The 26871-nt window shown below is 45.2% G+C and overlaps 1 protein-coding gene across 1 annotated transcript; it reads right to left on the bottom strand.

Moving 5' to 3' along the window:
- Positions 1–613: 613 nt before the first annotated feature.
- Positions 614–25643, bottom strand: SLC22A16 (solute carrier family 22 member 16). Its single transcript, XM_037065045.1, is given in 9 exon segments — positions 614–776; positions 778–897; positions 8730–8829; positions 9813–9922; positions 12377–12504; positions 16559–17090; positions 19799–19916; positions 23059–23538; positions 25547–25643. Coding segments are annotated over 9 exon segments (1707 nt in total). The 5' UTR covers positions 25600–25643; the 3' UTR covers positions 614–710.
- Between the last annotated feature and the right edge of the window lie 1228 nt (positions 25644–26871).

Raw genomic sequence — 26871 nt, forward strand, 5'->3', positions numbered from 1 at the left:
ACAAAATAAATGGGCAAATAAAACAGGAACAGATTCATGGATACAGAAAATAAACTGAGGCCTGCCAGATGGGAAGGAGGTTGGGGAGCCGGATGAGAAAGGTGAAGGGATGGAGACGTACAAACGATGGTTGCAACACAGTCACAGGGATGTACAGTGCAGCGTAGGGAATGCAGTCAATACTATTGTAACAGTTGTATACGGTGTCAGGTGGGTATTAGAATAATCGGGAAATACTTCGTAAATCACACAAATGTCCAACCATTATGCTGTAACCTCACACTGGCATAGAATAACGCTAAATGTCAACTGCAATTAAAAAAGAACAACAAAACGCACTCTCACACACACCTTCTTCTTAGTCAACAGTCCCTGGGGACCAGGGGCCCGGGCACAGAGTGGCGTGGGTGTGTCCCCTCTGGTGGCGAGTGGGGAAGGCTGAGAAACAGTGACACAGAAGAACAAACGTGGAAAAACATTTCGTGGCAATAAAAAAGTAGTCTAAAAAATGAGCATTCTTGTCTCAGCTTTTATTTCTTTTACAAAACAACTTTTAAAACTTTCTTACAAAAAATTTTAAAAGACATATCAGTGACATGCAGGATTTGAGAATCATATTTCTCTAATACAAAGGCATTACAGTGGACAATATTTCAGGTGCCAGAGGGCACACGCAGCACAGTCATTCGCCAAGACCAGAGTCTCCTGAATTAATCTCTTCTGTTCTGTCCAGCACCAGTATTGTTGGTCGTGGGAAATAATTCACCCCAACTGCTGTTTCTTTTCGGCATACAGTGTCATAGCCTCCTCCCAAGTAGTTGCCAAAGGCTTCCGGAGGGTTTCTGGAAGTTTTAGGGTTAGGATTCCACTCACTAAGGTCAAAATCCCAACAAGCAACTGGAAGGAATTTTAAAAAAATAGTAAGTGATACATCAAGAAATAAATGTACTTTTTCAGAGAATGATAATTCTGAAGCTTTTTCAAAGGAAGTAGAATTCAATTTGAGACATGGACATTTTTATTCTGCAGTGAGACCTTCGGTTACTTAGGCTGGCCTGGGAGTTCTTTAACTCATGGTCTGCGCTTAATCTGGTCACTCAGTAATTCATTCATTAACTGTCATGGAGCATCTACTCAGTGAATCCCAGATACTGCCTGCATTATCACTCTTGCAGGCACTGTCCTAGGAGCTGCTACACAGAGAAGAAAAAAGCCCCGTCCCATTTTCCCAGACTGCATTGTCTTGTGGAGAAACCCAGCAACTGAGCCTGGTCGGTGACTGTCATAACCAACTGGGTCCCTACCCCAGTAACCAGTACGCATCGGCATTCAACAGACGGTGGGGAGTGACTGAATGCAGACATGCATGTACAAATGAATGTTTCAATGAACCAAAACCAACAGAACTGAAGGGGAAACAAAACAAGCGCAATGGAAACTAACTGCTGCTTTGGAGAGGGAGGTCCATCTGATTTCCTATTTACAAAGATCAATTATTTCTTTACTTCCCAAATTTTGACACATAAAAGGCAACCTTTTAGAATAGCACCAGGTGTTTGTCTTTAAAATGCAAATCACATTAAAAATTAAAGTGTACGTATCTGTTCTACGTTGATCATTAGGAAGATGTCGGGTGGATTTTAGAACTAAATCTTTATACAGTCTGTAAAAACGTGTTCCATCCTTACATAATTTAAATTCTTGTAGCAAAACAATACTGCCTGGGAAGAGCTCATAAACGTAACCTAAGGCATGGCTTTTCTGATAAATCGACACACTTGGGGGCTTTACAGCCTCTGAGAGTGAGCAGGACGAAACACACAGGCCACTCTGATTTGAAGGTACCTCAGCAACAGATGTGACCTGGGAGGTCAGCTCTTCAGTTTGTTTTGCAGAATGCTGACGATCTAACTCTTACAACTGCAGGGTGTGTAACAGACTCTCTGGTTCTTTCACACACAAGAGACACAGACACTGATGCACGAACCCCAAAGAGCCCTGTGTCAGGGTCTGAAACCACTGAACAAGTCTAAACAAAAAACGAAATCAAATGGAAAATCCAAGACAGAACTGGATTGTTTTTTTTAGCTTGGCAGTAACAACAATAGGCAATAAACAAATCCACAGCCCTCCACTCTCCCCTCTCACTCTAGGCAGGAGGCGTGGTCTCTGGCAGCCCTGGCCAGCTCCTTCCACCCCACAAACACCCCAACAACATCCCCTCCCCCCTTCCCTCCTTCCTACCCCCCCACCACAGGGGCCTTCCATCCTCTCCAGACCCCACTGCCTCCCCTCCCCTCCCCCTCCCTCCCCCTCCCCACTCGTCTTCCCCTTCCCATTCCCCCTTCTCCTCCTCTTTCCCCATCCCCTCCCCCCTTAGGTTTTCCTCCATCAGCACCCCTCCCTCTCACACACACATATTGTTTACCCTTTTCTTGACACTGGCTTGTAAAAATAAAAGTTCTCAAGTTTCTTATAATCTCCAAGCCCACTCTGCCCAGGAACTCACTACCTGTGTAGCCTTGAGTAAGTTACTTTCCTGCTCTTCAATGTCCTTATCTGTACAATGTAAATAATAATAGTACCCATCCCAGAAAACTGTTGAAAGGATTAAACACCTATAAGGCACGTAAAACTAACTGCACCTGGCCCATAGTAACTGGTCAATAGATGTGACCTTTTGAAAGAACCAAAAGAGGCCCTCTGCCTGGCTCCCCAGCCTCCCACCCATCTCCTCCCCACCACTGCTTCCTCTCTCAGCCCTCCTCCCGCTCCACCCTCCCAGCCTGGCCCACGCCCCCACCCTCGGAGCTCCTCTTCCCAGGCCCCTGGGATGTGTTCCTGTACTGTTCTTTCTTAGCCACTGTCCTCTCCTGCCTTCCTCCCTCCTCCCCTCCTCTGGGGTACTCACCGCCCTGGCTGCTGTGCCTCAGTCTCTGACCTGGACTCTTCCTCCATCACACCTTAACCACTCCAGGGCTCTGCTCTTCAGTCTCCCTCACTCCTCCCTCACCTTTCTATGAGCTGACCCCCAAACCTGCACTCCAGTGGGGGCTATCCCCTGCCCTGCAGGCACCTCAAATGCCTCACATACGGTCCTTCCCCACCTCAGCCCAGTCCCTGCTCCGAAGCTCCCTCCAACCCCCGGAACTGCTCTTACACCCCTCCGGTTCCCCCTCCACCACACCCAACAGGTCATCGGGTCCTACGGCTGCAGCTTTTCCACCCTATCCTCTCAAACCCACCTTTGGTCTAAATGTTCTTCCTTTCTGACCTCCTCTGAGACCCCTGCCTGTCTCTCTAGACTTACATACAGTACCTTCCACAACCCACCCTGGGTGTGAGCAATAATACTTGCACCCAGATCCAGACTGCCCAGGTCCCTTTTCCCTCTAAGCCTTTGCCTTTCTGGTCCCTCTGTCTAGAATCCCCTTTTTCTACTAGGCTGATTCTTACTGCCTCCTCCAGGAAGCCTCCCCTCTAGCCCTAGCCTGGAGCCAGCATTTTCCCACTCCAGCCTTCATTTCTGGGGCTTGTGACAGTTGGCTCTCCTGCCTTCCCACCAGACTCTGGGGACACAGGCTGTTCCTCTCATGTCTGCTCCTTAACATCTAACAGAGAGGTTAGTTCAAAATCAACACTCACTAAACATTTGCCAAATGCGTGGATGACTCAAAAAATGGTATGAATCTGATGTCCACTTTTCTTTAGATTACTAGCAAATAATGGTTGATAATAAAAGCATCGGAACAAGTGACTTACATGTGCTCCCTTTCGAAAGGGAAAATGGAGATGTATCTGCTAGATCAGCATTTCCATTCCTCAAAATACAAGCGCTGGCTCCCAGGCAGCGTGACCCATAAATAAGCTTAATGAGAAACTGAATAATCTATTTTTTCACTCATTAAAAAACAAGCAACATCTGTTGTCTCCAAAGGAAGCACATTTACAGAGTATTTCCCCAAACATACACAAGGCCCTGCTGACAGAGGTTGTCTAGGGAAAGGGGGACAGGGTGGTCAGGGTCAGGGTCAGGGTCAGGGTCAGGGTGGAGAGGAGATTATTTCTTTGGGATCCCTTTTGTACTGTTTATTGGTTTAGCAGGGTAAAAGGCGTGGTGTTTGGGGTTCAATCCAACACTGTACCTTAAAAGTGAGGGACCTTTGGCTGACAATGACTTTCTGGACATCAGTCTCCCCATCTATAAAATGGGGACAGCAACAAGCAGTGTCTGCAGTCTGTGAAAACTAAGTTTTGTAAAGGACTTAAGGAACATGTCACATACCAAGCACCATTTAAGTACCTGTTACATAAAATTAAAAATCCATTTTAACTAGTCCTTAATTGACCCTTCCAGAAGTCCTTTAAAAAAATCTTTATTTGGTTTTAGTAAATTTATAGCACTTTGCTTTGATAGATTTAACTATCTTCTGTGTGCTTCAGCTTATTGTTTTTTAAAAAAAACCTCTCCCATTTTTTATATTTGATTTACTTAATGAGGAATGTCAAGGGCTTGCACAAAGGAGGTGCTCCTGGAAAAGTCGATGCCCTGAAACGGCCCTCTCTGTCCAGGTCGGACACTGGTGACTGATCTGGACGCCCCAAAACCCCTCTCCGTGCAGATTGGACAGCCCAAGTCACTTCTCCACCACAGAGTCAGCCCATCACAGAGGCCGGCACTCCCACGCCTGGCCGAGCAAGCGTGGCTGCGTGCCCAATCCACCTGTGACTAGGCGGTAGCGCGGGAGGGAGACGTGTGGGCCACGCCAGTGATTCCCAAAGATGAACACCCACCGAAGTGTGCAAGGTGCCTCTAGGCTGGATCACACATATCACTTGTGAGATACTGTTGATGTGTTTTAGCAAAACACATAACTAGTATAAACACCCATTACTTCACTGTTATTATTTTAAAAGCAAGTCTATTCAAATAGTAAGTAAATTAAAACATGGGTGGCACACGGGTGAGGAAATGCTTTGCTGGACCCGGTGGTGGGGATACAAAAGGTCTCATCCTGAAAGAGCTCAACAGTTTAACCTGGGGGCGGGGGGGCACAAAGACACATGTGCGAATAGTAAAGCCCGCCTGTGACGAGGCAGTGAAAGGGACATACAGGAAATGTCACACAGACACGGGAGAGAGATAGCATTGAGATCTGGGTGGCCTTCCTGGAGAGGTGGGGTTTTCTCTGCATCCTCAAAGACACCTGGGGGCCGCCTCCTCCAAACTTCCTACACTGCTTGGCTCCCCAGCAGTCATCCACAGAGGCAGTGTGGGAGGGTGAGCTGGGAAACATGCTCTCGGACAGTCTCATCCAGAAGTTTCTGGCAAGGCAGCCACTCTCCAGGAAGCCTGGGAGGACCCTGTGAGAGGGACTGTGTCGTGTCAACGGCCATGGGCCTCATGGAAGTGCTAACTTGTCTTTTGGTGGCCCTTCTAGGCTCTGTCCCAGATGGACTTCACACTTCTGAGATTTATGAGTCCTAACAGTTCTTGCATTTACCTCTTAAGAAGGGAAAAAAGAGTCGATGGCTGTCTATCTATACATGCATCATAAAATATGATTTAAGTATTAAAAGGGCATTCAACAAATGCAGTTTGAGAAATAATCATGAAGCGAGCACATTGCACTTTGGATCACCCACAACAAAACCACTCCTGCATCCCAGAAGCCTCTGCCTCCCTCCTCCACGGGGGTTCCACTCCAGTCACTTAGCCTTGTCTGTTTTCCTGCTTTTGACATCACCGACATCACTTTCACGGCAACCACATGTCCCTGCAAAACTGTTCCCATTGAAAGAAAGGAAGGAAAGGAAGGAAGGAAGGAAAGGAAGGAAGGAAGGAAGGAAGGAAGGAAGGAAGGAAGGAAGGAAGGAAAGTTTATTTAGCAAGACGGGAGAGAAGCCCTGTACAGAAGAGATGTTTAGGAGGAGAGTAGGTGGGGGGAGTGTGGGGGGAGAGGGAGGGGGGTGAGGAACCAAAACAGACTAGGTTACATGGGCCAGGATTTCCATCTGGAAAGGACTTGAACCAGGCAGAGTTTGGATTTTATTCGGAAGGTAAGGGGGCAATTGGAACAGAGCTGTGGTTGAGCCAACTATTCTGGGGTGGAGGCTGGATTACTGGGAGAAGACTTGGGAGGTGGAAGCTGATGCGGAACTGAATCAGAAGCAGCCAACTGGGCTGGTTTTGAGGGAGAAGATCACGATTTACTGTGGTGGATTGGGAAGGGAAGGGATGAAAACCAGGGCAGATGAGGAGCTGAGGAGCTGAGGCTCAAGTGCTGTGCTGGAGGCCACTGGCTCCTAATCCAAAGTGGAGGCGGGAGGAGGAAATTTAAGTCACCAACCACTTCAGCATGGGAAACAGGGAATTTGTTGTAAGACATTCAGGGAGAATAATCCATGAACCTGGTGGAAACATGGGATCGTAGATGACAAATCAGAATTTAGGAGAAGCTACCCACCCAGAGATTGGGAAAGACTGCTGGGGGCAGTGGGGGGGCAGTGCTCTTACTTAAGGGCAATCAGAAAAAGACCGAGGAGTACTGAAAGAGGCCAAGAAGGAACAACCTAGAGGAAGCTAGAGCATAGTTCAAGTTCGAGAGGCACCTTGGGAGAGGAGGGGGCCAGCAGACCCAGGGCTCTCTTCTAAGGCACTGTGACACCTTGGGCCACCCCTGACCCAACACCCTTGTCCCTTCCAATCCCTGTGTAAGAGGGTGCAGCCAGGGGGCCCCAAAAGAAGGGTTTGTAATGGGGTCCAGAACTCAGGGTATCCAGGAAATATTAAAAATATGGGATATCCTCACCCCTACGTGTCTGAACTGGGGATGGGACACATGGAGCAGGGCCATTGAGTTGTTTTGCATAGCAACAGCTTTGCAGATAACATCTAGAATGGTCATTTAACATATCTATATCCTTTAACTGGTTTCATAGATATGTTAAATAGCTATGGCCAGACTTTGGGCCAGGGAGAAGGGAGTGACTTCCACACAGGATGTAATTGGGAGGCAACTTCCCCTGCTTACAGAGCTTGTGTGAGCTTGGAGATGACTGGCTCCACGCCACTGGGCCACGCCTGCCCAGACTCACTATGGGAGCCCAGAAAAGCTGGAAAATACAGGAGTGCTGGCAGGTGTAGCTGATTGTGGGAGGAGTTGGAAATGGGGCTGCAGAGGAAGATTAGCGCTGGGATTTAAACCCAAGGGCGGCATCCTTGACAAGAATGACCACGTGGCTTTGGCAGGGGAAAATCACTCAGCTTTGGGTCTCCCTTTGCCACAGAGCTTAGGAAGTTAGAAAGCAAGATGTAGCAATGATGCAGAGCTCTCTCTTAGCAGTTCGCAAGAATGCAGGAGAGACGCCGCAGGAAGGAAAGGGGTGAAAGGGCTCTGGCTGCTGGGCCATGAGAAGGTGCCATGTGGTTTTGGTTTAAGAACTGAAGATCCCAGTGACACAGCTGATGGTGCTGGGAACTGAGGGAGGCCTGCTAGCTGAGCACAGATTACTGGGAAGGACCAGGGCCTAGCTGAGCCACAGACATCTATTTCTCCTCCTGAGATATAATACCCCTGACTGGGCAAAAGGGGGAAGGAATGACTGTGGTGTGTTTGTGCATGTTTTAAGGGACTTTGGGATTTTAATGAAGACATTAAGTCATTGCTCTTAAGTCTACATAACTTGAATAAATCATTCCTTTCCTTTTCACCAATCTCTAACATGAAGAGCTATAATTCTCTGGTGATGGGCAAAGTGAACCTAGTACAGGAGGACCCCAGGAGAAGGGAGGGTCCATTTGGCAACACTGTGGGACCCTCTTCCATGGTGACCAATCAGGGAAAATCACAGGAGACCACGTGTGCAGCAGCTTTAAAGTAATACCACCAGGTACACATGCGCAGTAAAAGCCCACCAAAACTATCCAGGAAGGATCCGCCCTCTAAGAACAGAGTCCCTCTAGTCTGTGAGGTCCATCTCTGCTTGGAGTTGGCCTGCTCCCATGTTCTCTGCTATAAACTCTGGTTCAGTTCTTTGTCCTGGTCACCAAGAACCTGGTTACCTGTGCCCACCTGTGACACCTACTCCACCCATTCCTCAACTCCCCCATCTTCCTCCTGACCAGGGGGTCTGAGGAAACCAAGAACAGTGCTCCCCCGGATTTCCCAACCTCTCATCACCCACTCGAGGAAATCTACAAACACAACATAACTGCATTCACTCTTCATGTAAAAAGCTCACACCACCAACAGCCAGGAGGAAAATGTTTTTATATCTGAAAGCCACAGATTCCTCCAGGGAACAGGCAGCCTCCAGAATTCCCCCTGACCAGGAGGCACGCGGTGGGAAAGCAGGGGCCAGGGGCCGGAGGCAGCGGCAGCCCGGGTGCCCGGATGGGGGACCACAGGCTGGGCTGGGCAGGCAACACAGGCAGAGGCACTGAGAGACCAGGGCTCTCCCTCTCCTCTCCACGACATGGGCGAGGAGAGGCCCTTCTGCAGATGGTGCTGTAGTGTTCAGCTCATCAGTGGATGGAAGGCAATTGGCCAACAAGAAAACAGCGGTTACCACCCTACTTACTGCTTGGTGAGCTGTCCATAAGGTTTCTACAGACCCCTATCATTGAATGATAAATTAGCCTCCCATAAATAAAAAATACAGAAGGCAATTAGCTGGTCTGCCTTTCTTCTGCTCTCTCAGTAAAGGTCTACAAGCTGATTAAACACCTGAGGCATGAAGGTCCAAATGCCGGAGAGGTAAAGGGAGAACGGAGCCATGATGCTTCCTGCACGGGACACCATGCTGCCACTTCCCAAGGCCTGCGTCCTGAAAACAAGAGGGCGATTAGCACAGGTGGCGGCAGGAGTAGAAGACGCGTGGAGCACAGATGACACAGTGAGGGACTGACTTCCGGGACCCTGGTCTGCCCTCCAGCAGAGAACAAATAAGAAAACTTAAGCTTGGCTTAATATACTTGGAAATGATCCTACTTTAATTTTTCAAGTATCACTTGTGATTTAGATCCACATTCTCCAAAACAGTGGCATATACAAGCATGCGGACAATTCAGGACATAAAAGGGTAAACCGTTCTTCACGTGGTACGCAGATGGGGCCCTCGTGTATATTCAGTCTATTATTGAGGATAACATCAATCTTCTAGAACAGAAATTTGTTTGGAATAGGGAACAGGAGTTTGAGAAAACAAGAGATTTATATCTATGGAACATTTTATTTTTTAAAGATCAAGCAATATCTCAGTGTGCTTTTTGCTAAAAGCTATTTAAAGAAACCTTATAACATGTCTAGCAGGAAGAAAACAATGTGCTTTTAATGAATAGATATATTTTCTTAAGCCAAGGAGAGATACTCCAGGAGAAACCAAACCTACCAAACACCTTGATCTTGGACTTCCAGCCTCCAGAAATGTGAGAAAACATATTTCCCACCTTTGAGTCTTCCAGCTTTGGTGGTTTGTTACATTAGCCCTAACAAACTCATACAACACCAGAACATCAAGAGACACATCTCAGAAAATTAGACTGAGCCATATGGAGAGTCAGTGTAAGTCAATTAGATTCAAGATTTAAAATGGTTTTAGGATAACTGAGTGTTATTTCTTTACTATCCTTGCCAATGAGGTACAGACAAAGCCTCAGATTCAGAATCAGCATCTTGTAACTTCCTCCTAGCTCAGAGATCCAGTAGCATCTGTGAAAATAAAGCACTTATACCCAAAGGCCAAACATAACAAAATAATATGTAAGCGAAATATAATAGGAAAACAACAGAAAAATAAGTTACTCTTACCTTATCATGGTTGGATACAGCTCTGCTGTATAAAGGTAAATGAGGCCAAACACCGATCCTATAGCAAATTTTCCAACCATAGAGGTCAACATAGTCCAATGATAATAACTCTGAAATAAACATATTAGCAAAATATACCATCATAAGTGATATTGTAAAGAAAATACAAAATCTTTAAAATAATTTTAAGACTTTATTTATTTGTAGAGAGGGGAAAGGAGGGAAACATCACTGTGTGCTTGCCTCTCACGTGTTCCCTACTGGGGACCTGGCCCCCAAACCAGACATGTGCCCAGACTGCGAATCGAACCAGTGACCCTTTCGTTTGCAGGCCTGTGCTCAATCCACTGAGCCGCACCAGCCAGAGCTAAAATTATTCATTAAAACTTTCTAGTCCTCTAGTATTTTCAAGAACAATGAAGAGTTTTATTTTTGTTTGAATTTATTTTGTAAACTCTACTCATGGTCCGCAAAAGCTTTTCAATTTACAGGAAAGTTTTTACTGTGCCTGCCCCCAGCCTTGGAGATTTCAAATTACCAAACAAGAAAAAAAATATCTCTTGGGGGGACTGCTTTGGAACGAGAGGCATCCAAACATGCCGGTTCCACAATGGCACTGAGCCAGCAGAATAAATCCAAGAGCCATAAAAACAAAATTGCAGCCTTTGCAGCAGTAATCCCATGGCTTATAAATTATCTCCAGAAAATAATTTACACGTGCTAACTATTAGTACAGACTCTCCACGCCCCCTGCCTTTAGCTGATGTATTCCTCAACAGCAAACCACTCAGTGGGTGCCTCCTACGAACTCTCCGCTTTCCCTAGGGCGGCTCACTTCCAGCAGCGGCCCACAAAGTCCTCCCGTGCTCCATCTCTTCTCGTGCCCCTTAGCTGCCAGCTGCACGCTGAAACCCAGGCAACCCTGGAGTTCACGTACTGAGGATGGCAGCACCTCTGTCAACCCGAGTCCCTGAGTAACTCCGGGGAGCAAACACCCTCCCCTCACCACTCCCACTGGTATCAACCACGCACACACACATCAGGCTTTCTGTGAGCTAGAAATAAACACCTACTATGTGAGGTCACTGAGATTTGGGGATGCCTCTAGTAAAGCAGCCAGTGTCACCCTGTCACCTTAACTATTACTATAGACACTACTGACTGAATCAATTAACATGACTTTAAAAAATGTGTATTAGCACTACCATTTGAAGAGAAATTTTAGTAGAGGGGAGAAATTTGTGGTCAGGGGCTGGTGCTCTACTGGAAATGCCCATCAGCCACTTTCCCATTTCCGCTGTGGCTTGACCACTGTGGGTCCTGAAGGGTATGGGGTTCCCCTAAATCTTCACCAACTCAGAGGCACCTGCCATCAACTCAGTTACTATCACTGCAAACTACTTAAAAATACAGACAAAAACAGACGGAGCTCCCTCAAACTGGCAAAGACCTCATTGTAAGCAATTTTATTGCATCCGTATCAGCTGTATATCAAACACCTGGAAATTTCAGTTACATAAAACACCTGATCCATCAACCCTGATAATTAAGTGGGGTATCGCTCTAAAAAGAAACCACTGGTCAGCTTAAATTCAATGTCAAACAATACACAAAACTTAAAACACCTTGTGCTGCCTGTTAAGATACTATCGCTGGAGAAAATTACATACAGTATTTTAAAATATTGTTACAGTGACAATATTTTTCAAATAGAGAATGATAATACAGGTTCTGAAAACATTTTGCAGGGGGGAGCGGGGCCCTTCTGGGTGCAAGAGGTGTTCTAGGGGATGAGGCTTGCCAAAATAAGGGACCGGGAAAGTCCTTTCAGTGATTTAAGGCAGTGCTTCTCACCAAGAAACCACGTTTTTAAAAGCAGGTGCCTCGGGGAGAATAGTGGCGATTGGCAACTACTAATCTAGCACAATAGAAAAGAAGACTAAAGTAGAAACGATCCTGAATATAGGACGTTATATCCCTCGGATGTCTCCACGGCTCCCTCTGTCTTTCAGGTTTCTGATCAAACGGCACCTTCTCTGAGAGGCACATCACCCTTGATGGCCCTGGATGAAATAAAAGAGCACACAGGTGTGCCCCTGGCAGTACACAGTCATTCTCCATTCCTCGTCCTGCTTTTTCTTTGTTATACTGCAGAAACTTGGTTCACGGCATGTCTTCAGCAGCTAGAACAACACCTGGCACAGGATAAATGCTGGATAGATCTTTTTTGAGTTAATAAATGTCTGAGGTGGTAATCGCTGGGAGGCAATTACTCTCCTCAGTCAGCATTACTGTGCTTAACACCGCTGACCATCTCTGGGAAGTGGGGTAAGGGTGTTTTAAAAATATATTCCTTGTTTCCTTAAATGGTCAACAATGAGCATGTTCTACTATATAACAGAGACAGAATGGGTTTTACAAAGAAAAAATATTGTTAAATATTATATATGCACTCTGCCCATAAATCTAAATTGATCTTCATATTTACTGTAACAAGCTAAAAATTCTCCCCAACCGTCACACTATAATGAACCATCCCCTAAATAAAACACGAAAGAACTCACCCTGGGGATTAGTATGATCACGCCACAGGAAACTGCGCAGCAGAGGAGGGAGAAGGTCAGAATGGTTCTTCTGCCCAGGGTGTCCATCCCCAAGCACACGAACGTGTAGGCGGGGATTTCCACGGCACCTGTGATGGAGCGAAGGGCCCTCTGTAAACCACAGTGTCCAGGCGTGGGAGGGGACCCCGCCTCGTAGCCCATTCCCCACAAGGAATGATCAGCAGTATCTCTGCTTCCAGGGGCCTCTCAGAACTATCAACTGCTCCAGAGGCAACGGCCCCAGCACTTTTAAACTCCTGGGACAGTGTTTCCCGTGAAATGCACTAACGCTAACCTACGCCCAGCACTGACCACCTGTCCTAGAAATCTCAGCCCCTACTGAGCTGTAAGTTCCCCAGGACAGAGCAGGCTGCCTGGAGGACAGGCCTGCTAAATGAATAAATAAGTATCATTAATGGACAATATTGATAACTTCTGATCTTTTTCTGTTTATTTCTTTTAATGCTGATGATTGCATGCATACTTTAAAATTTAAATTATAGCTTATTGTTTATGTTATTACAGTTGTCCCAGTTTTTCTTTTTATGCTTGACAGAACTAGGGAGAAATTTTTGTAGCAGCAACTTCAAACTTAGAAACTAAAGTAGAAAATCCAGTGTCAGTTAAGTTCATAAAATAACGATAACTGCTTGATGAATTTTAAATCTAAAAGTTAACATTTTTAATCAAATATGAATTTAATCTAATAGGAATATGAACAGGGACTTTGTTTTGGACTTCTCTTTACTCGCCCACAATAAAAATTAAAGAGTTGAAGCCATAAATGACATAAAAGTCTTTCCCTTGAAGATCCAAAGCTTGACTCTTAGTGCCAGAACAAAAAAAGCTTTATCATCCATCAGCCAGAACCACACAGGAGGCAAGCACGAACTCTCAAGCAAAACTGAGTTGACCCAGCAAAACTGAGTGGACCCAGCAATCTCCGCTGGGGAAGGAGCCAGTCCAGACCTCTTAGTTCAAAGCTCTCTTTCCTCCCTCTGCAGCTTGTCTCATCTCAGGGCACTACCCGCCCCTGCCCTCAGGAGCCGTTTGCACTGGTGCATTCGTCTGCAGCAGCTGCCAAGCACCTGGGGAGGCGGGTCTGCGTCTAACTGTCTCCCAAGGTTCTGGAACACATCACAATGGGTGGGTACATGTTCTCTATGTGAACATTCTTAGTAGTACATCTGAAATTAAATTCAGTTGAAGCTGCTCGGAAAAGAAAAACGGCTCAGACTGAAAAAAAACGATGATGATAACAACAACAACATTCTGAGCCTTATTTGAGAGACAGTCTCTCGGTCTCTCATTAATGTGACTAATAAACAGCTTCGGAGGCAACACCTCCCTTTCACAGACACTGCTGTCGGGTTCACGTTTCAGGTCAGAACAGCAGGTACATCTGCTTCTCTATTCTTGGGTTTGTTTGTTTTTTAAGAGTTCATCAAGCACTTTTCAAGACCAAGTAAGACAGTGGGCTTCAAAAGAGCCTCACGGGAGCCCTGGCTGGGTGGCTCATTTGGTTGGACCATTGTCCCACACACCAAAAGGTCCCAGGTTGGATTCCCAGTCAGGGCACATACCCAGCTTACAATCCCTGGTCAGGGAGCATATGACCTATGAGAAGGCAAGCAATCAATGTTTCTCTCTCACAATGGTATTTCTCTCTTTCAAAATTAATAAACACATCCTCAGATAAGGATAAAAAAAGAAGATCCTCATGGAAGTAAGCCTGGATTATCATGCCCCCTTAACAACTAAGAGTAAATGATTTAAACCAAACCAGCAAGTAACAAACAGCTCAGGGATGGGAAGTGAGGTCTTGGTGAGCCAAAGCCCCGGTACCCGCAGCCTTGCCCCCCCACCCCTCCCCTCCATGGCCTCCCTCTATGTGGGATGCAGAACTTTCCCCTGCATAGGACCGTGTACAAAGCCACCAGACAGTGTCCTAGAGTCTAGCAAAGCTGGACAGCAACTGTGAAACAGCTGAAGCGACAGTGAGAGCAGATTACACTGGTTTTCCTTGAGTTGTTGCCTCAGGATGCTGACACAACATCTGATTTTTGGCTTCACTACATATGGGATAGAAATGGGCCAAGCACTGAGGCCCAGCCCTTCTGGGATCGGGCAATGGGCCATTACTTTCTCCACTTTACAATTTATAATCTCTCTAATCATTTGGACCCCATTCCACTCCTAACTGCATGTGACCCTAAAGGTTATTTATCACCTGCAAATGGTGCAAAACCAGAGCTGAAGTGCCCGCCAGCCCCAAACCATCTCAGGAGATGAAAACTGGTTAAAAAATTTCACAGCATGGAAATAAGTACTTGCCAGCAAGAGGACTACCGGAAAGGGTAAGGACATGAAAAATCGAAGAAAGTAGAGGATATAAAACCCTGTAGATTGGTCCTGGAAACCTTTTTATAGTTACAAGATTGCCCAGTTCCTTGAATAATTATATCTCCATCAAAATTAAGAAACCACTGACTGAGTGCCACTCATTCATGTGAACTTACAACAAATGTTCACGGAACAGAGATGCTAATGTTGTGAAACCGGGAAAATGACCATTGGTTCTTGAGCAACTTCTAATACTTTTGATGGTGTTGGAAGTTGCAATTCACATTGCAGTGAATTCGTACAAGAAGATACTGACATTATTTCACATATGCTTTTTCTCTGTTTTGCAAAAAACGTATCAAAGAGACTCGCTGTAGCATCGCACTCTACTTCCCATTCACGACAGTACAGCAGATAAAAGTCAAATGTAGTCTCACCAGCTCCATGGATTACATTATTCAGAGGTCATTTGTGGTTGAAAATAATAGTGCTCCTTGGGAAAAGATAATTTTGGAGAAACGATTCAAAATTGTTCTCTTATATTTTGGTTATGTAAATATTTCAAAATAACGTGTCACAAACTTTGAAAAAAAAACCATATCACACAGATCTAAAACTGCAGCTTTCCTCAGCCTCCTCAGACCTGCCCTGCCCCCACCTCAGCCTCCTACCGTTTGCTGCTCTGTTCTCGGAATGTGGCCTCATTTCTCAAACTGACATATCAAATGTGGATGACAGCAAGAGAAACTTGCTGGTTTGCACAAAAAGAGAGTAAATGTGGGGTTTTTTTTCCTTAAAATGACTTTTTTCACAAGTCCTAACAAAAATAGATGTGTTATCAGAGCACTTTAATAAGGGGATGATTTCTATGTAAAAAATTTTAAAGCAAGATTTTCTGAGAATGATATCAAACACGGGCAGCCAACATGGAGATGACCAGGAGTTAGATGGACAAACACTGATAGAGCTGTACTATTTCTCTCACGTTTGCAGTGAATTTGGTGTGCCCTAGGAGGTATGTCTCAAGCCATCACTGCAATATCTGAAGCCAATTTTAACCCGCTACTAAAATGGAGGAACCTCAGCAAAATTAAGTCTCATGCATTTAGATTATTTTACAAACAAACTTTTTAAAGAAAGGACATTTAAAGAAAGCAAGAGATCAGAAGATCTCCAAGGCATATTATACTCTAAAAGGAAAACAAGGAACAGAGAGCAATATGGAATGAATAACTTCCCTTATGTCAAAATATGGAAAGTTTATGTACACAAACATAAGAAAACACATGGTGAGCTGAAAGGGCACGAAGTCGAATGTTACAGCAGTCACCATGAAGAAGCGTTCTGAGATGGGATGGGCTTCAAGGAAGGAAACGAGCAAGGAGAAGAGGCAGAAAAGAAAGAGAGGGCTAAATTCTTCGGACTATTTGCATTTTTAAAAAAAGAAAATAAGTATATACATGTGTTACAGTATAATAACACTACAAGAGATCATAAACATGACGTTGACAATATTGTTCCTGGTAAGAAAAAAAGGCACTAAAAACACAGCAGAAATTTCATTTCATTGTTACACTTAAATATAATTTATGCCCTGGCTGGTGTAGCTCAGTGGATTGAGCGCGGGCCTGCGATTCCCAGTCAGGGCACATGCCTGGGTTGCAGGCCAGTCCCAGCAGGGGACACACAAGAGGCAAACATACATTGATATTTCTCTCTCTCTCTCCTTCCCTTCCCCTGTAAAGTTAAATAAATAAAATATTATATATATATATATATATATATAATTTAACTACTTACCCATGAGAAAGAGGTTTAAATATTCATTGCCTCCTAAATTAATAGAATTCAGGGAGAAGGAATAGAATCCCAAACACCCCACGAACCAAATCAGCCAGACGATAAGTGTCCTTGTTCCAATATTCCAGTCATAAAACAGATCTGAGAAGCTGTACCCCTGAACTTCAGGAGGCTTATTGCCAACAGGACCATAGACATCCAGTGATAAAAGTTCTGACAGCTTATAGGTGCTTGCCCTATTGCACTTGGCCATCATATCCACTGTTGCTTGTGCCTCTTCGTGTTTTCCCTCGGAAAGAAGCCAAAAAGGTGTCTCTGGGAGCATCCAAAAGCAGAAGAGAAAGGGGATCGTGACTGAGGAGAGGATTAGCTGGTAGAGCCACCAGGTCCTGACGAAGTAGCCCGTCACAGCCACCACCATCGTTCCCAATGCAAAAAAGGAATGCACTTGCATGGACGCCCACGTCCGAGCCTTCCTGCCCACAAACTCGGTCACGTAGACAAACACCACCACGAGATAGCCACTTGAAACCTGAAAAACAAAAGGGGGTGGTTCGGATTTAGGATCACATTTGTAATGACTGAGGGGTCTGAGCTCTCTGCAAATGACACATATGCAAGAAAGAAAATGACAAACAAATCGTTTTTTGGACCCATATCACATTTGTAAAAGGGCATTTAGTCCAATCCATCCTTTGACTTTAAATGGGTCCTTTCATCTTCCTCGACCTTTCCCACCCCCAACAGCAAAACTTGAGAGGTTATGTATGAATAAATGTCAAACACTACCTTTCGTTTCATGTAAATGTTCCTTTATACTGCGAACGTATTTCTCAGTTCCTTGTACATGTACATATCAATTTATCCCTGTGCAGGAAGTCCTTATTATTAAATCCTAAATTTTAAACAGGGACAAAACATTGTGGTAACCAGTAGGAAGAAAAAAGATTCGACTAAACCTTTACTTTGACAGGCAACAAAGAGAAAACAGACACATTGGACTTCATGAAAGTTTAAAACTTCCGTGCATCAGGTGACACGATCACCAGAGTGAAAGGCAACCTACGGAATGAGGTATCAGCAAACCACACATCTGATAAGAGAAAGTTATCTAGGGTATATAGGAAACTTCTAAAACTCAATAAACAGTTAAACAATTCAATTCAAAAATGAACAAGCCAAGAACTTGGATTCCTCAAAGAAAGTACACGAGTGGCCAACAAGCACATGAAAAGATACTCAACATCACTAATCATTAGGAAGATACAAATCAAAATCACAATATATCCTCTTATAACCATTAAGATGGTTACATCAAAAGAGCAGAAAATAGTAAGGGTTGACAAGGAGGTGGAGAAATTGGAAGCCTTATGCACCGTTGGTGGGAATGTAAAATGGTACATCCACTAAGAAAAATGGTATGAGACTTCCTCAAAAAATTAAGCATAGAATTACCATAAGATCCAGCAATGCCACTTTGGGTATATACCTAAAAGAATTCAAAGCAAAGTCTCAAAGAAATACCCGTACATCCATGTACATGACAGCCTAATTCACAGGAGCTAAAATGTGGAAACAACCCAAGCATTCATAGACAGATGAATGAATAAGCCTAATGTGGTGTATATGTATATATATATATATATATATATATATATACACACACACACACATACATACACACATACAACGGAATATTATTCAGCCTTGAAAGGGAAGGAGGAAGAATATTTTGACACATACTACAACACGAATAAACTTTGAGGACATTATGCCACATGAAGTAAGCCAATCACAAAAAGACAGATACTGTGTGACTGCATTTATATGAGGACCCAGCATAGTCATATTCACAGAGAAAGTAGAATGGTGGTGGCTGGACGGAGGAGAGAGAATGGGGAGCCATTCAGTGGGTACAGAGTTTCAGTTTTGCATGATGGAAAGTGTTCTGGAGATGCATGGTGGTGACGGTTGTGCAGCCGTGTGAACGTACCTGACATCACTGACCTGCACGCTTAAAAAGTTAAGGTGCTAAATTTTATGTTGCGTGTCTCTTACCACAATAAAAAAAATGGAGAAAAAATTATTTTGAAAATAGGCCTATCTTTAACAAAATTTAGATTACAACAGCAATATTGTGATCATTCTTGGAATAAAAAAGAATAAATAAAATGACAGATTTTGGGGGGATGAAAGGATTAAAATTTTTACTGCAAAATTATTTCACATTTGACTTTTATAAGACAAATCATAAAATTAACTTTTGCAAAATTATTCTACAGCACCACCAATTTCCCAAAATGCCTCTCTTTATCCTTTAATATTTGAATTATACTCTTTTGAAACTTCTTGTGGATATCAATGTCTGGGCCCTTGGATCATCCATCCCGGTGAGAGGGACACCTGCCCTTCTCTGAGCTCAGCAAGATTACGAGCTCTTCCCACAGGTAAAAACTTTACTCCATTATCCTCGGCCAGTGACCTTCCCACAGAAGCACTGCTGCTGCTGTTTGGTAATTTGGAACCTGTCTGAAAGCCTCACCAAGTGTGGCAACGTCCTCACTCGCTGCTTTACTTTCAGTGACGGTCCCCATCCCACAGAGTGCCTACCCCTTGCTGGGTGCTGCACCGCAGATGTTTACTGGAATCTCACTGAATCCTGATAACAGCCCTGTGAAGCAGGGTCTATTTTCTACAGCTTACAGTTTAGAAACTAAAACTCAAAGAGGACAACCTGTTTTCCTGTGATCACACAGCTAAGAAGCTAATATATGACAGAGCTGTATTTAAACTCATGCTGTTTCTACCAGAATGCACTGTTCTTTAGAACAGAAAGGTCTGATGCCTTCCTGTTTGCATTCTGACTGCACAAACACAAATGACTTCCTTAACAATATACCTTAACCATCTGTTCGGCTCATAAATGCAGGGCCTGACAAGATGAATATAATTAATCGCTCAGAAATAAAATAATACCTTAGTAATTGTGGAATGTAGCTCATGTGCCAGGCACTGAGTCGAACAAAAAGTTTCAGCCCAGTAAGCAGCAACTTTTCATTTTAATGAGTTACATTCTAAACAGAGTGCATTAATATTCCACAGAAAAACTTCTGCCAGGGAGAGAACAAAGGTTAATCCTCGATCTCTTGCCCTAGATTCTAAATAAGCACATCTAAGAGAATTAAGGTTTAACGTGAAGACACTGTAGCAGAATTAATGAGGTTAAAAAACACAACTCACAATAGCAAGAAGAAAGCGTGCAAGCATGAAGCTGTAATAATCCACCATGAACGCCGTCGCTACGCCAAACACACACATGCCGATGCTCGTGGTCCACAAGACCACTCGTCTTCCCACCCTGGAAAAGAAGCAGCAACAGCGGAGGAGGCAAAGTACAGTTGTAACAGTTTGAACATCAACCCGGATCCATGAACAATGAGTGCTGAATACCAATATTTTTAATAGCTTATATATTTGATTGCTGTTATTTGTTCATTTTGAGCAGAACGTGAGTAAACACCAGGTTTCTTCCAGAAGCCAGTCTTTCCCAGGAGAGGAGAGGCCTCTGCCCAAGCTGCTGATACGCATACATGACCACTCTGGGTGCTCCCTAGAAGATCTCTAATTGGGGGTTTCGGGGAAGAGGAGGGAGGATTTATCCCTCCCAGGGCTTCCATTCTGATCTGCTGGATCATCCTCCCTGCAGGGCTGGCTCTGCCCACCAAAGGTGCCCCAGCTCTTGCTGAGCCCCACCCCCAAAGACAGAGGTCTTGTTACATTCTGCTCATAGAATAAGGTGTTTACTTGCCCTATATTTTTATAATTTGGATGGGTATTTCTTTGCCTAAGAAGCAAATAAAAAACAAATTATATTCCTGATAGACTTTCTAAAACTGAAATAGAATTCACATGCCATAAAGATCAATTTTTGAAAGGATACAATTCGGCGGCTTTTAAGTGTATTCCCAGAGTTGTGCCATATTTATCACTATCTAACCCCAAAAGGAGCTGCACCCAGGAACCGTCGCTCCTCACTCTCTGCTCCCTCCAGTCTGTTCCCTCCAGTCCTTGGCAACCACCCATCCATCTATTTTCTGTCTCTGTAGAGTGGCCTATTCTAGACATTTTATATCAACGCAGTCACACAATCTATGACCTTTTGTATCTGGGGAGAGAAATATCAATGTATGGTTGCCTCTCGTGGGTCCCCTGCTGGGAACTGGCCTGCAATGTGCCCTGACTGGGAATCAAACTGCAGTTGTTTGGGTCGCAGGCCTGCACTCAATCCACTGAGCTACACCAGCCAGGACGGTACTTCAGTCTTTTTTATGACTGACATTTCCACGGTATGGCTACACCCCATTTTGTTTATCTGTTCAGGTGGACATTTGTACTACTTCAGTTTTTAATGATTATGATCAACGCTGCCATGACTATCCCTGAACAAGATTCTGGAGGAATTTACGTTTTCATTCCCTTGGGTATACGCTGAGGAGTGAAGTCGCTGGGTCACCTAAGTTTTAACTTTCTGAGGAACTGCTGAGCTGTTTTCCCAAGTGGCTGCCCCAAGTTTCCAATCCCACCAGCAACGTATGAGCATGTCAATCTCTCCACGTGCTCCACCACTCTCGTTACTGCCTGTCTTTCTGATTACTGCCATCCTAGTGAGTGTGCAGGGCTACCTCATTGTGGTTTTGATGTACATTTCCCTAATGATTAATGAGGTTAAGCATTTTTATATGTGCTTATTAGACATCTGTGTGTATTCTTTAGAGAATATCTGCCCAAATCCTGTGCCCTTTTTAAATTGGATTTTTTTATTGTTGGGTTGTAAGAGCTATTTATATATTCTGGATACTAGACCCTTATTAAGACATACAACTTGCATATATTTTCTCCCCCTGTGCTCTCTCTGACAGAGAGTTTTAAGGCAGAAGAATACAGTCCGGAGATTCCAGCCAACAGGTTTGCCTGGTACGGCAGAAGATGTGGGAGCAACGGGGAAGGGCCATCTGCACACACTTGGTCCTCTCTGCTCCCACACAACACTAGGCTAGATTGTTGGCCCCTACGCATTAATACACCCAGATCTCATTTGCACGTTGAATGCCATCTTTTAAATTTTTTATTTACTGATTTGAGAGAGGGGAAGGCAAAGAGGAACGTCAGTTCATTGCTCCACCTGTCCATGCGTCCACTGGCTGATTCCTGCACGTGCCCTGACTGGGCAGCAAACCCACAACCCTGGTGTGTTGGGATGACGCTCCAACCAACCGAGCTACCCCACTAGGGGTGGGTCTTTTTGTAGATACTTGTTATTAGCAAAGACATTCTTCTATTCTTAGTTTTTGTCATGAATGGATTTTAAAATTTATTAAATGCTTTTCTTGTGTTTACTGAGTTGGTGATAAGAATTTTGGTCTCTAATATGTTAATGTGGTCCTTTCCACCATTAGCTTGTAATGTTAAACATGTTCCACATCTTATTCCCCTGTCTTCCTTAATTCTAATCTCATATATTGTCCAGGTCTTTATCTGTCTGAGTTTTATTATTGATACTTTTTTCTGAACTATCATCCATTTTACTAATTCTTTCCTTAGCTGTGTATAAAAGGTTGTTTAAAGTACCCAGGAAGTGTGTTGATCACTTTTTTAAAATTTTCCAGATGTTCTAATTATTCTTCAATTTTATGTCATTTTAAAATACAACTTCCAGACATTTATCAATGTTTTGAGACTTGTCTTTCACTTCTTCGAGAAGAGCAAACATAGTTATTTTATTATCTATACCTGATAATTCCTGTATTTGAAATCTTTGTGCAGAACCAAGCTACATCTCTTAACAACAGAGATCTATTTAACAAAAAAGAATATTCAAAATAACAATTAGTATCTGTTGAATGGTTGCTATATCCAAAGTATTTTTTCTGTATTAATTTCACAATAACTCTTTGAGGCAAGTGCTATGATTTTCATCTCCAGCTCACAAACAAGATTCTTCCGAAACGCAGGTCAGGCAATTTGCCCTGGGGGCCATAGCTAATAAGTAGAACCAGGATTTGAACACAGGCAGACTGTCTTCAGAATGCATTCTCTTCCCAATATGTTATTTTTTTTTTAAAGATTTTATTTATTTATTTATCTTTAGAGGGGAAGGAGAGAGGGAGAGAAACATCAATGTATGGTTGCCTTTTGTGCGTCCCCTGCTGGGAGTTGGCCTGCAGGGAACTGGACTACAACCCAGGCATGTGCCCTGACTGGGAATCGAACCGCGATCCTCTGGTTCGCAGGCCCGCGCTCAATCCACTGAGCTACACCAGCCAGGGCCCCCAATATGTTATTTTGTGAATGTTATTTAACAGATCGGCAAAGAGGCAGGTATGTAGATTGGAAGCATGAAAACAACTGAAATTGTTAACATATTTCCCTGACCCCTAAGAAAACCAGACAGGAAAATAAACCCTACCCCAGTGCAACAATGCTAAATATTTCATTTTTACCTGTCAGAAAGGTAGCCAAAAATCAGCGCTCCCAGCAGGACTCCGAACATAAATGTGGGCTGGATCAGCCTTGCAAACCATTCTCGGTTACAGACCAGATCCCACTGAGTCACCACGGTGCTGTCCCATTTGCTGGTGTCGTACATGTAGCCATCCAAACAAGGAAAGCTACTTTTAATGCCATTGTATTTATAGTTCAAATGTGACACGTTCTCCCACCGGAACCTGTGACAACTCTTGAGCTCCCAGACCTCACCGTCCTCTTGCAGCACCACAACGTGATATTCCTCCTTTGAGGTGAACAGGCTCCAGACGTCCTCCAGCCTCCAAATGGAGGTGTTTTGGAAAAGGACCTGACTCACTTTGCCTGGGGGCCTGCAGGTGTGCTTGGGGAGCACTGTCATAAACACAGAAGCCAAGTAGTGGATACCACAAGAGATGTTCTGGAAGGCACATGTGAAATAGATAAATATCTGGTACCTGAAAAGAGAAGAAAAGCAGGTTATTATATCTGGCCTATGGACTAAAAAAAGAACATAAGCAAATATGAACGGTCTCTGTCAGGTTTAGCCTAATATATGTACAGATAAACACAGAGATAACCTCGTAGGGTTACTGGGAGGATGAAATGAGAAGCTACATGTGGAGGACTTATAATAAGCATTTGTAGTTCTGTTATCACCTCCATTATACAGATGAGGAAGCGGGAAATAAAATGCTCAGTACCATATAGTTTAAACTTGGTGGAGCCAGGATTGGAACTGAGACATCCAACCCCAGAGCTGAACTCTGACCCTTCTGCTTCCAGAAGGATGAAATGAGATAATAACTAAAGGGCCTGGCTGAGTACCAGGGTGGGTACCTAACTGTGTTCAGGAGAGCATCAGGGTTGAGAGTGTGAGCTGTGGAGACCAATGGACATCCGGCGACACCCACTTCTACTCTGTTGCTACCAGATCTGTGATTCAGGCAGATATCTTGTATGCACAATGAGAGTGATGCTACCAATCCCATAGGACTGTAGTGACCATTAAAGAAGCCCGGATGTGCTGATGACAGAGCTAGACACAGTCCAACAGTGCAGGTGTTAGGAGGAAGTAGGGGGACAGCTGGGACCTCCTGCCTCTCCTCACTGGCTGGGTAACTTCCTTTTTGTGGACACTGGGAATCACAACAAAAAGCAGTGCAACTTTCCTTGAAGAACCTTGAAGAACAGCACCATATCATTTCTTCACTACAAACTTGGGAACAGAAGGTAAGGCAGATAGTGTGATTCCCATTTTGTGGATCAGAAACTGAGCCACAATATTCCCAGAATCGCGTTAGAGATAGTGGCTGGCCAGGATGCAGACCCGGCTCCAACTCCGATCAGTGTACTGTCTGGCCCCTCACCCAGCTTCCTCTCCTCCCGAAGCATTCGGGGTCAGATAGACGAGTTTCTCCATAAATGAATGAATGACTGAAAGAATGACTGAATACATTTAAACATTTTTTATTAATTTAACAAATGAAAAGAGGCTGCCGAGTGTAAAAAGGTTAAACCTAGGTCCCACCAGGTGAGAGCTGTGGGTGGGTCTGTGGCCCTACCAGCCGCCTTTGCAAGATCACGATGGACATCAGATGAAGCACTGTGTGTCACTAACTACCTGGCACAGAGTACCTGACACATACTAGGTTCCTATAAACAGCAACAAATTCTGCCTAACGGTTGTTCCTAAGGGGCAATGCCTGCTCAGGAACTAAGAGAAACCCAGGGCGCGGCGGGGCGGAGTAGCATCCGCGTCGGGAAGTAGAAGAGGACACTGTTCGGTAGGGGTTAGAGAACCGGGCGCGCAGGGCCAGGCACTCCTCCATCTGTGCGGTCGGGCCTCTCCGGCCCGCGGAGCGGCGGGACTGCGGNGAAGCACTGTGTGTCACTAACTACCTGGCACAGAGTACCTGACACATACTAGGTTCCTATAAACAGCAACAAATTCTGCCTAACGGTTGTTCCTAAGGGGCAATGCCTGCTCAGGAACTAAGAGAAACCCAGGGCGCGGCGGGGCGGAGTAGCATCCGCATCGGGAAGTAGAAGAGGACACTGTTCGGTAGGGGTTAGAGAACCGGGCGCGCAGGGCCAGGCACTCCTCCATCTGTGCGGTCGGGCCTCTCCGGCCGGCGGAGCGGCGGGACTGCGGCTTCCGTGGCGCGCGCGCTGGTCCCGCCTGCCCCGCAGCAGGTGAGCCCGGAGAGCCCGCAGCCAAGTGCACCCCCATAGCCCCTCTCCTCGCTGTGGGGGGGTCCTGCCTCCAGGTTCCGGGAGTCTGGACCGGCAGTCTGAACCGGAGTCTCCCGACTTCTCTGAGACACGTGGGGTGAAAGATGCTTTCAGATTGCGAGTGCAGCGCGAGAACCTCGCTGCAACGGAAAGAAACGGCCCCGCCGACGCCCACGCGTCTGCCACCGCCCTGGGCCATCCTCCCTCCTCCCTCCTGCCCCATCTCCCTACCTGCCGAAGTGCCCCACGCGGTCAAAAATCATCTCCAAGTGGCCGGACTCCATGGTGCCGCCGTGCACTGCGCTCTGAAGCCAGACACGGCGATCTTACCCAGTGCTGGGGGCTTCGGGGAGGCCCGCCCCGCCCAGTGCGCCAGGCTCCGCAGCAGCCGCCCCCATCCAGCGGTCCCCAACCCCCCGACCCCCTGCCCGAGCCGGCCGCCGCGCTCCGGGGCCGCCCCTGCCTTCTGCGTCCCGGAGTGTCCAAGTGCTCAGCAGCGCGGGGCCAGGCCCTGCTCCTCGGCTACTCAATCCCTCTGTCTCTGTCCAACCCTTGCCCGGCAGCCTGGGCATCTCCCCAGCACCAGGGCCTCTTCTCCAGCGCGCTGTGGTCCCGGAGCCCACCTTCAATCCTTAACACTCACCGCATCCGCGTGGTTGCCCGAGGCAAGAATGCAGAGAGGCGCGGATTCTGTCTGGGGTCCACAAGAACCTAGCATCTTCAGAATGGCTCGCCTTATAACCGTGACTTTCAAACTTCCGTAGTCTAGTTTACTGCAGTGCTTGGTTTTGTGTGTACATTTCTGGACCCCTACTCTGGATCACGAGTGTCTCTTTCTCAGAGAGGTCCAATAGTTTGCCCGCCAAGACAGAGCATAAAGAATGGATTCTGATCACTCTGCCAGGGCGGGATCTTGCAGGGCTGTATCAGAGATTTTAAGTTAACCAAAGAGCAACAGAAACTCGCTGGGTGGAGACTATTACACTCAATAGTGAAAATAAAAGTGTAATAGATTAAGATTTGAAAAAGAGAGGAAAGCCCATTTCTTGAAGTACTTCCCTCACCTACTTCTCACAGAAACATTTTCTTTTGAAATGCAGACACTCCTGGACTGATTAAACAATAATTAAGACACAATTTGGAGTGAATTTTTTAAGTGGGAAATACAAGTGGTAAGGAGAGAAGGAAGGAGTAGTTTTCCAAAGGCTGGCCATAAAAGGAAAGGTGGGGACCACAGGGACCAGTCAAGACCCAGTGTTGCTTCAAGACACCAAAAGGAGAGTTAACTGGAAAAGATGAGGGAAAAAGATTTCCTTCCTTCTAATTACCCCAGATAGAAATGCCACAACGTAGATAACAAAAACCAATTCCTTGAAAGACACAGACTTTGAACACCCCCTAAAGAAAGACTAGATAACCAGAATAATTCTATATCTATTAAAGAAACTGAAAGTGTAGGTGAAAACCTTCCCACAAAGAAAACCCCAGGCCCAAACATTTAAGGAAGAAATAATACTGATTCTGCACAACTTCAGACAATTGAATAGGGAATATCT

This window comes from Sturnira hondurensis, unplaced genomic scaffold (genome assembly GCF_014824575.4).
Source record: "Sturnira hondurensis isolate 20B ecotype Veracruz unplaced genomic scaffold, ASM1482457v3 Scaffold0015596, whole genome shotgun sequence".
Classification (NCBI taxonomy): Eukaryota; Metazoa; Chordata; class Mammalia; order Chiroptera; family Phyllostomidae; genus Sturnira; species Sturnira hondurensis.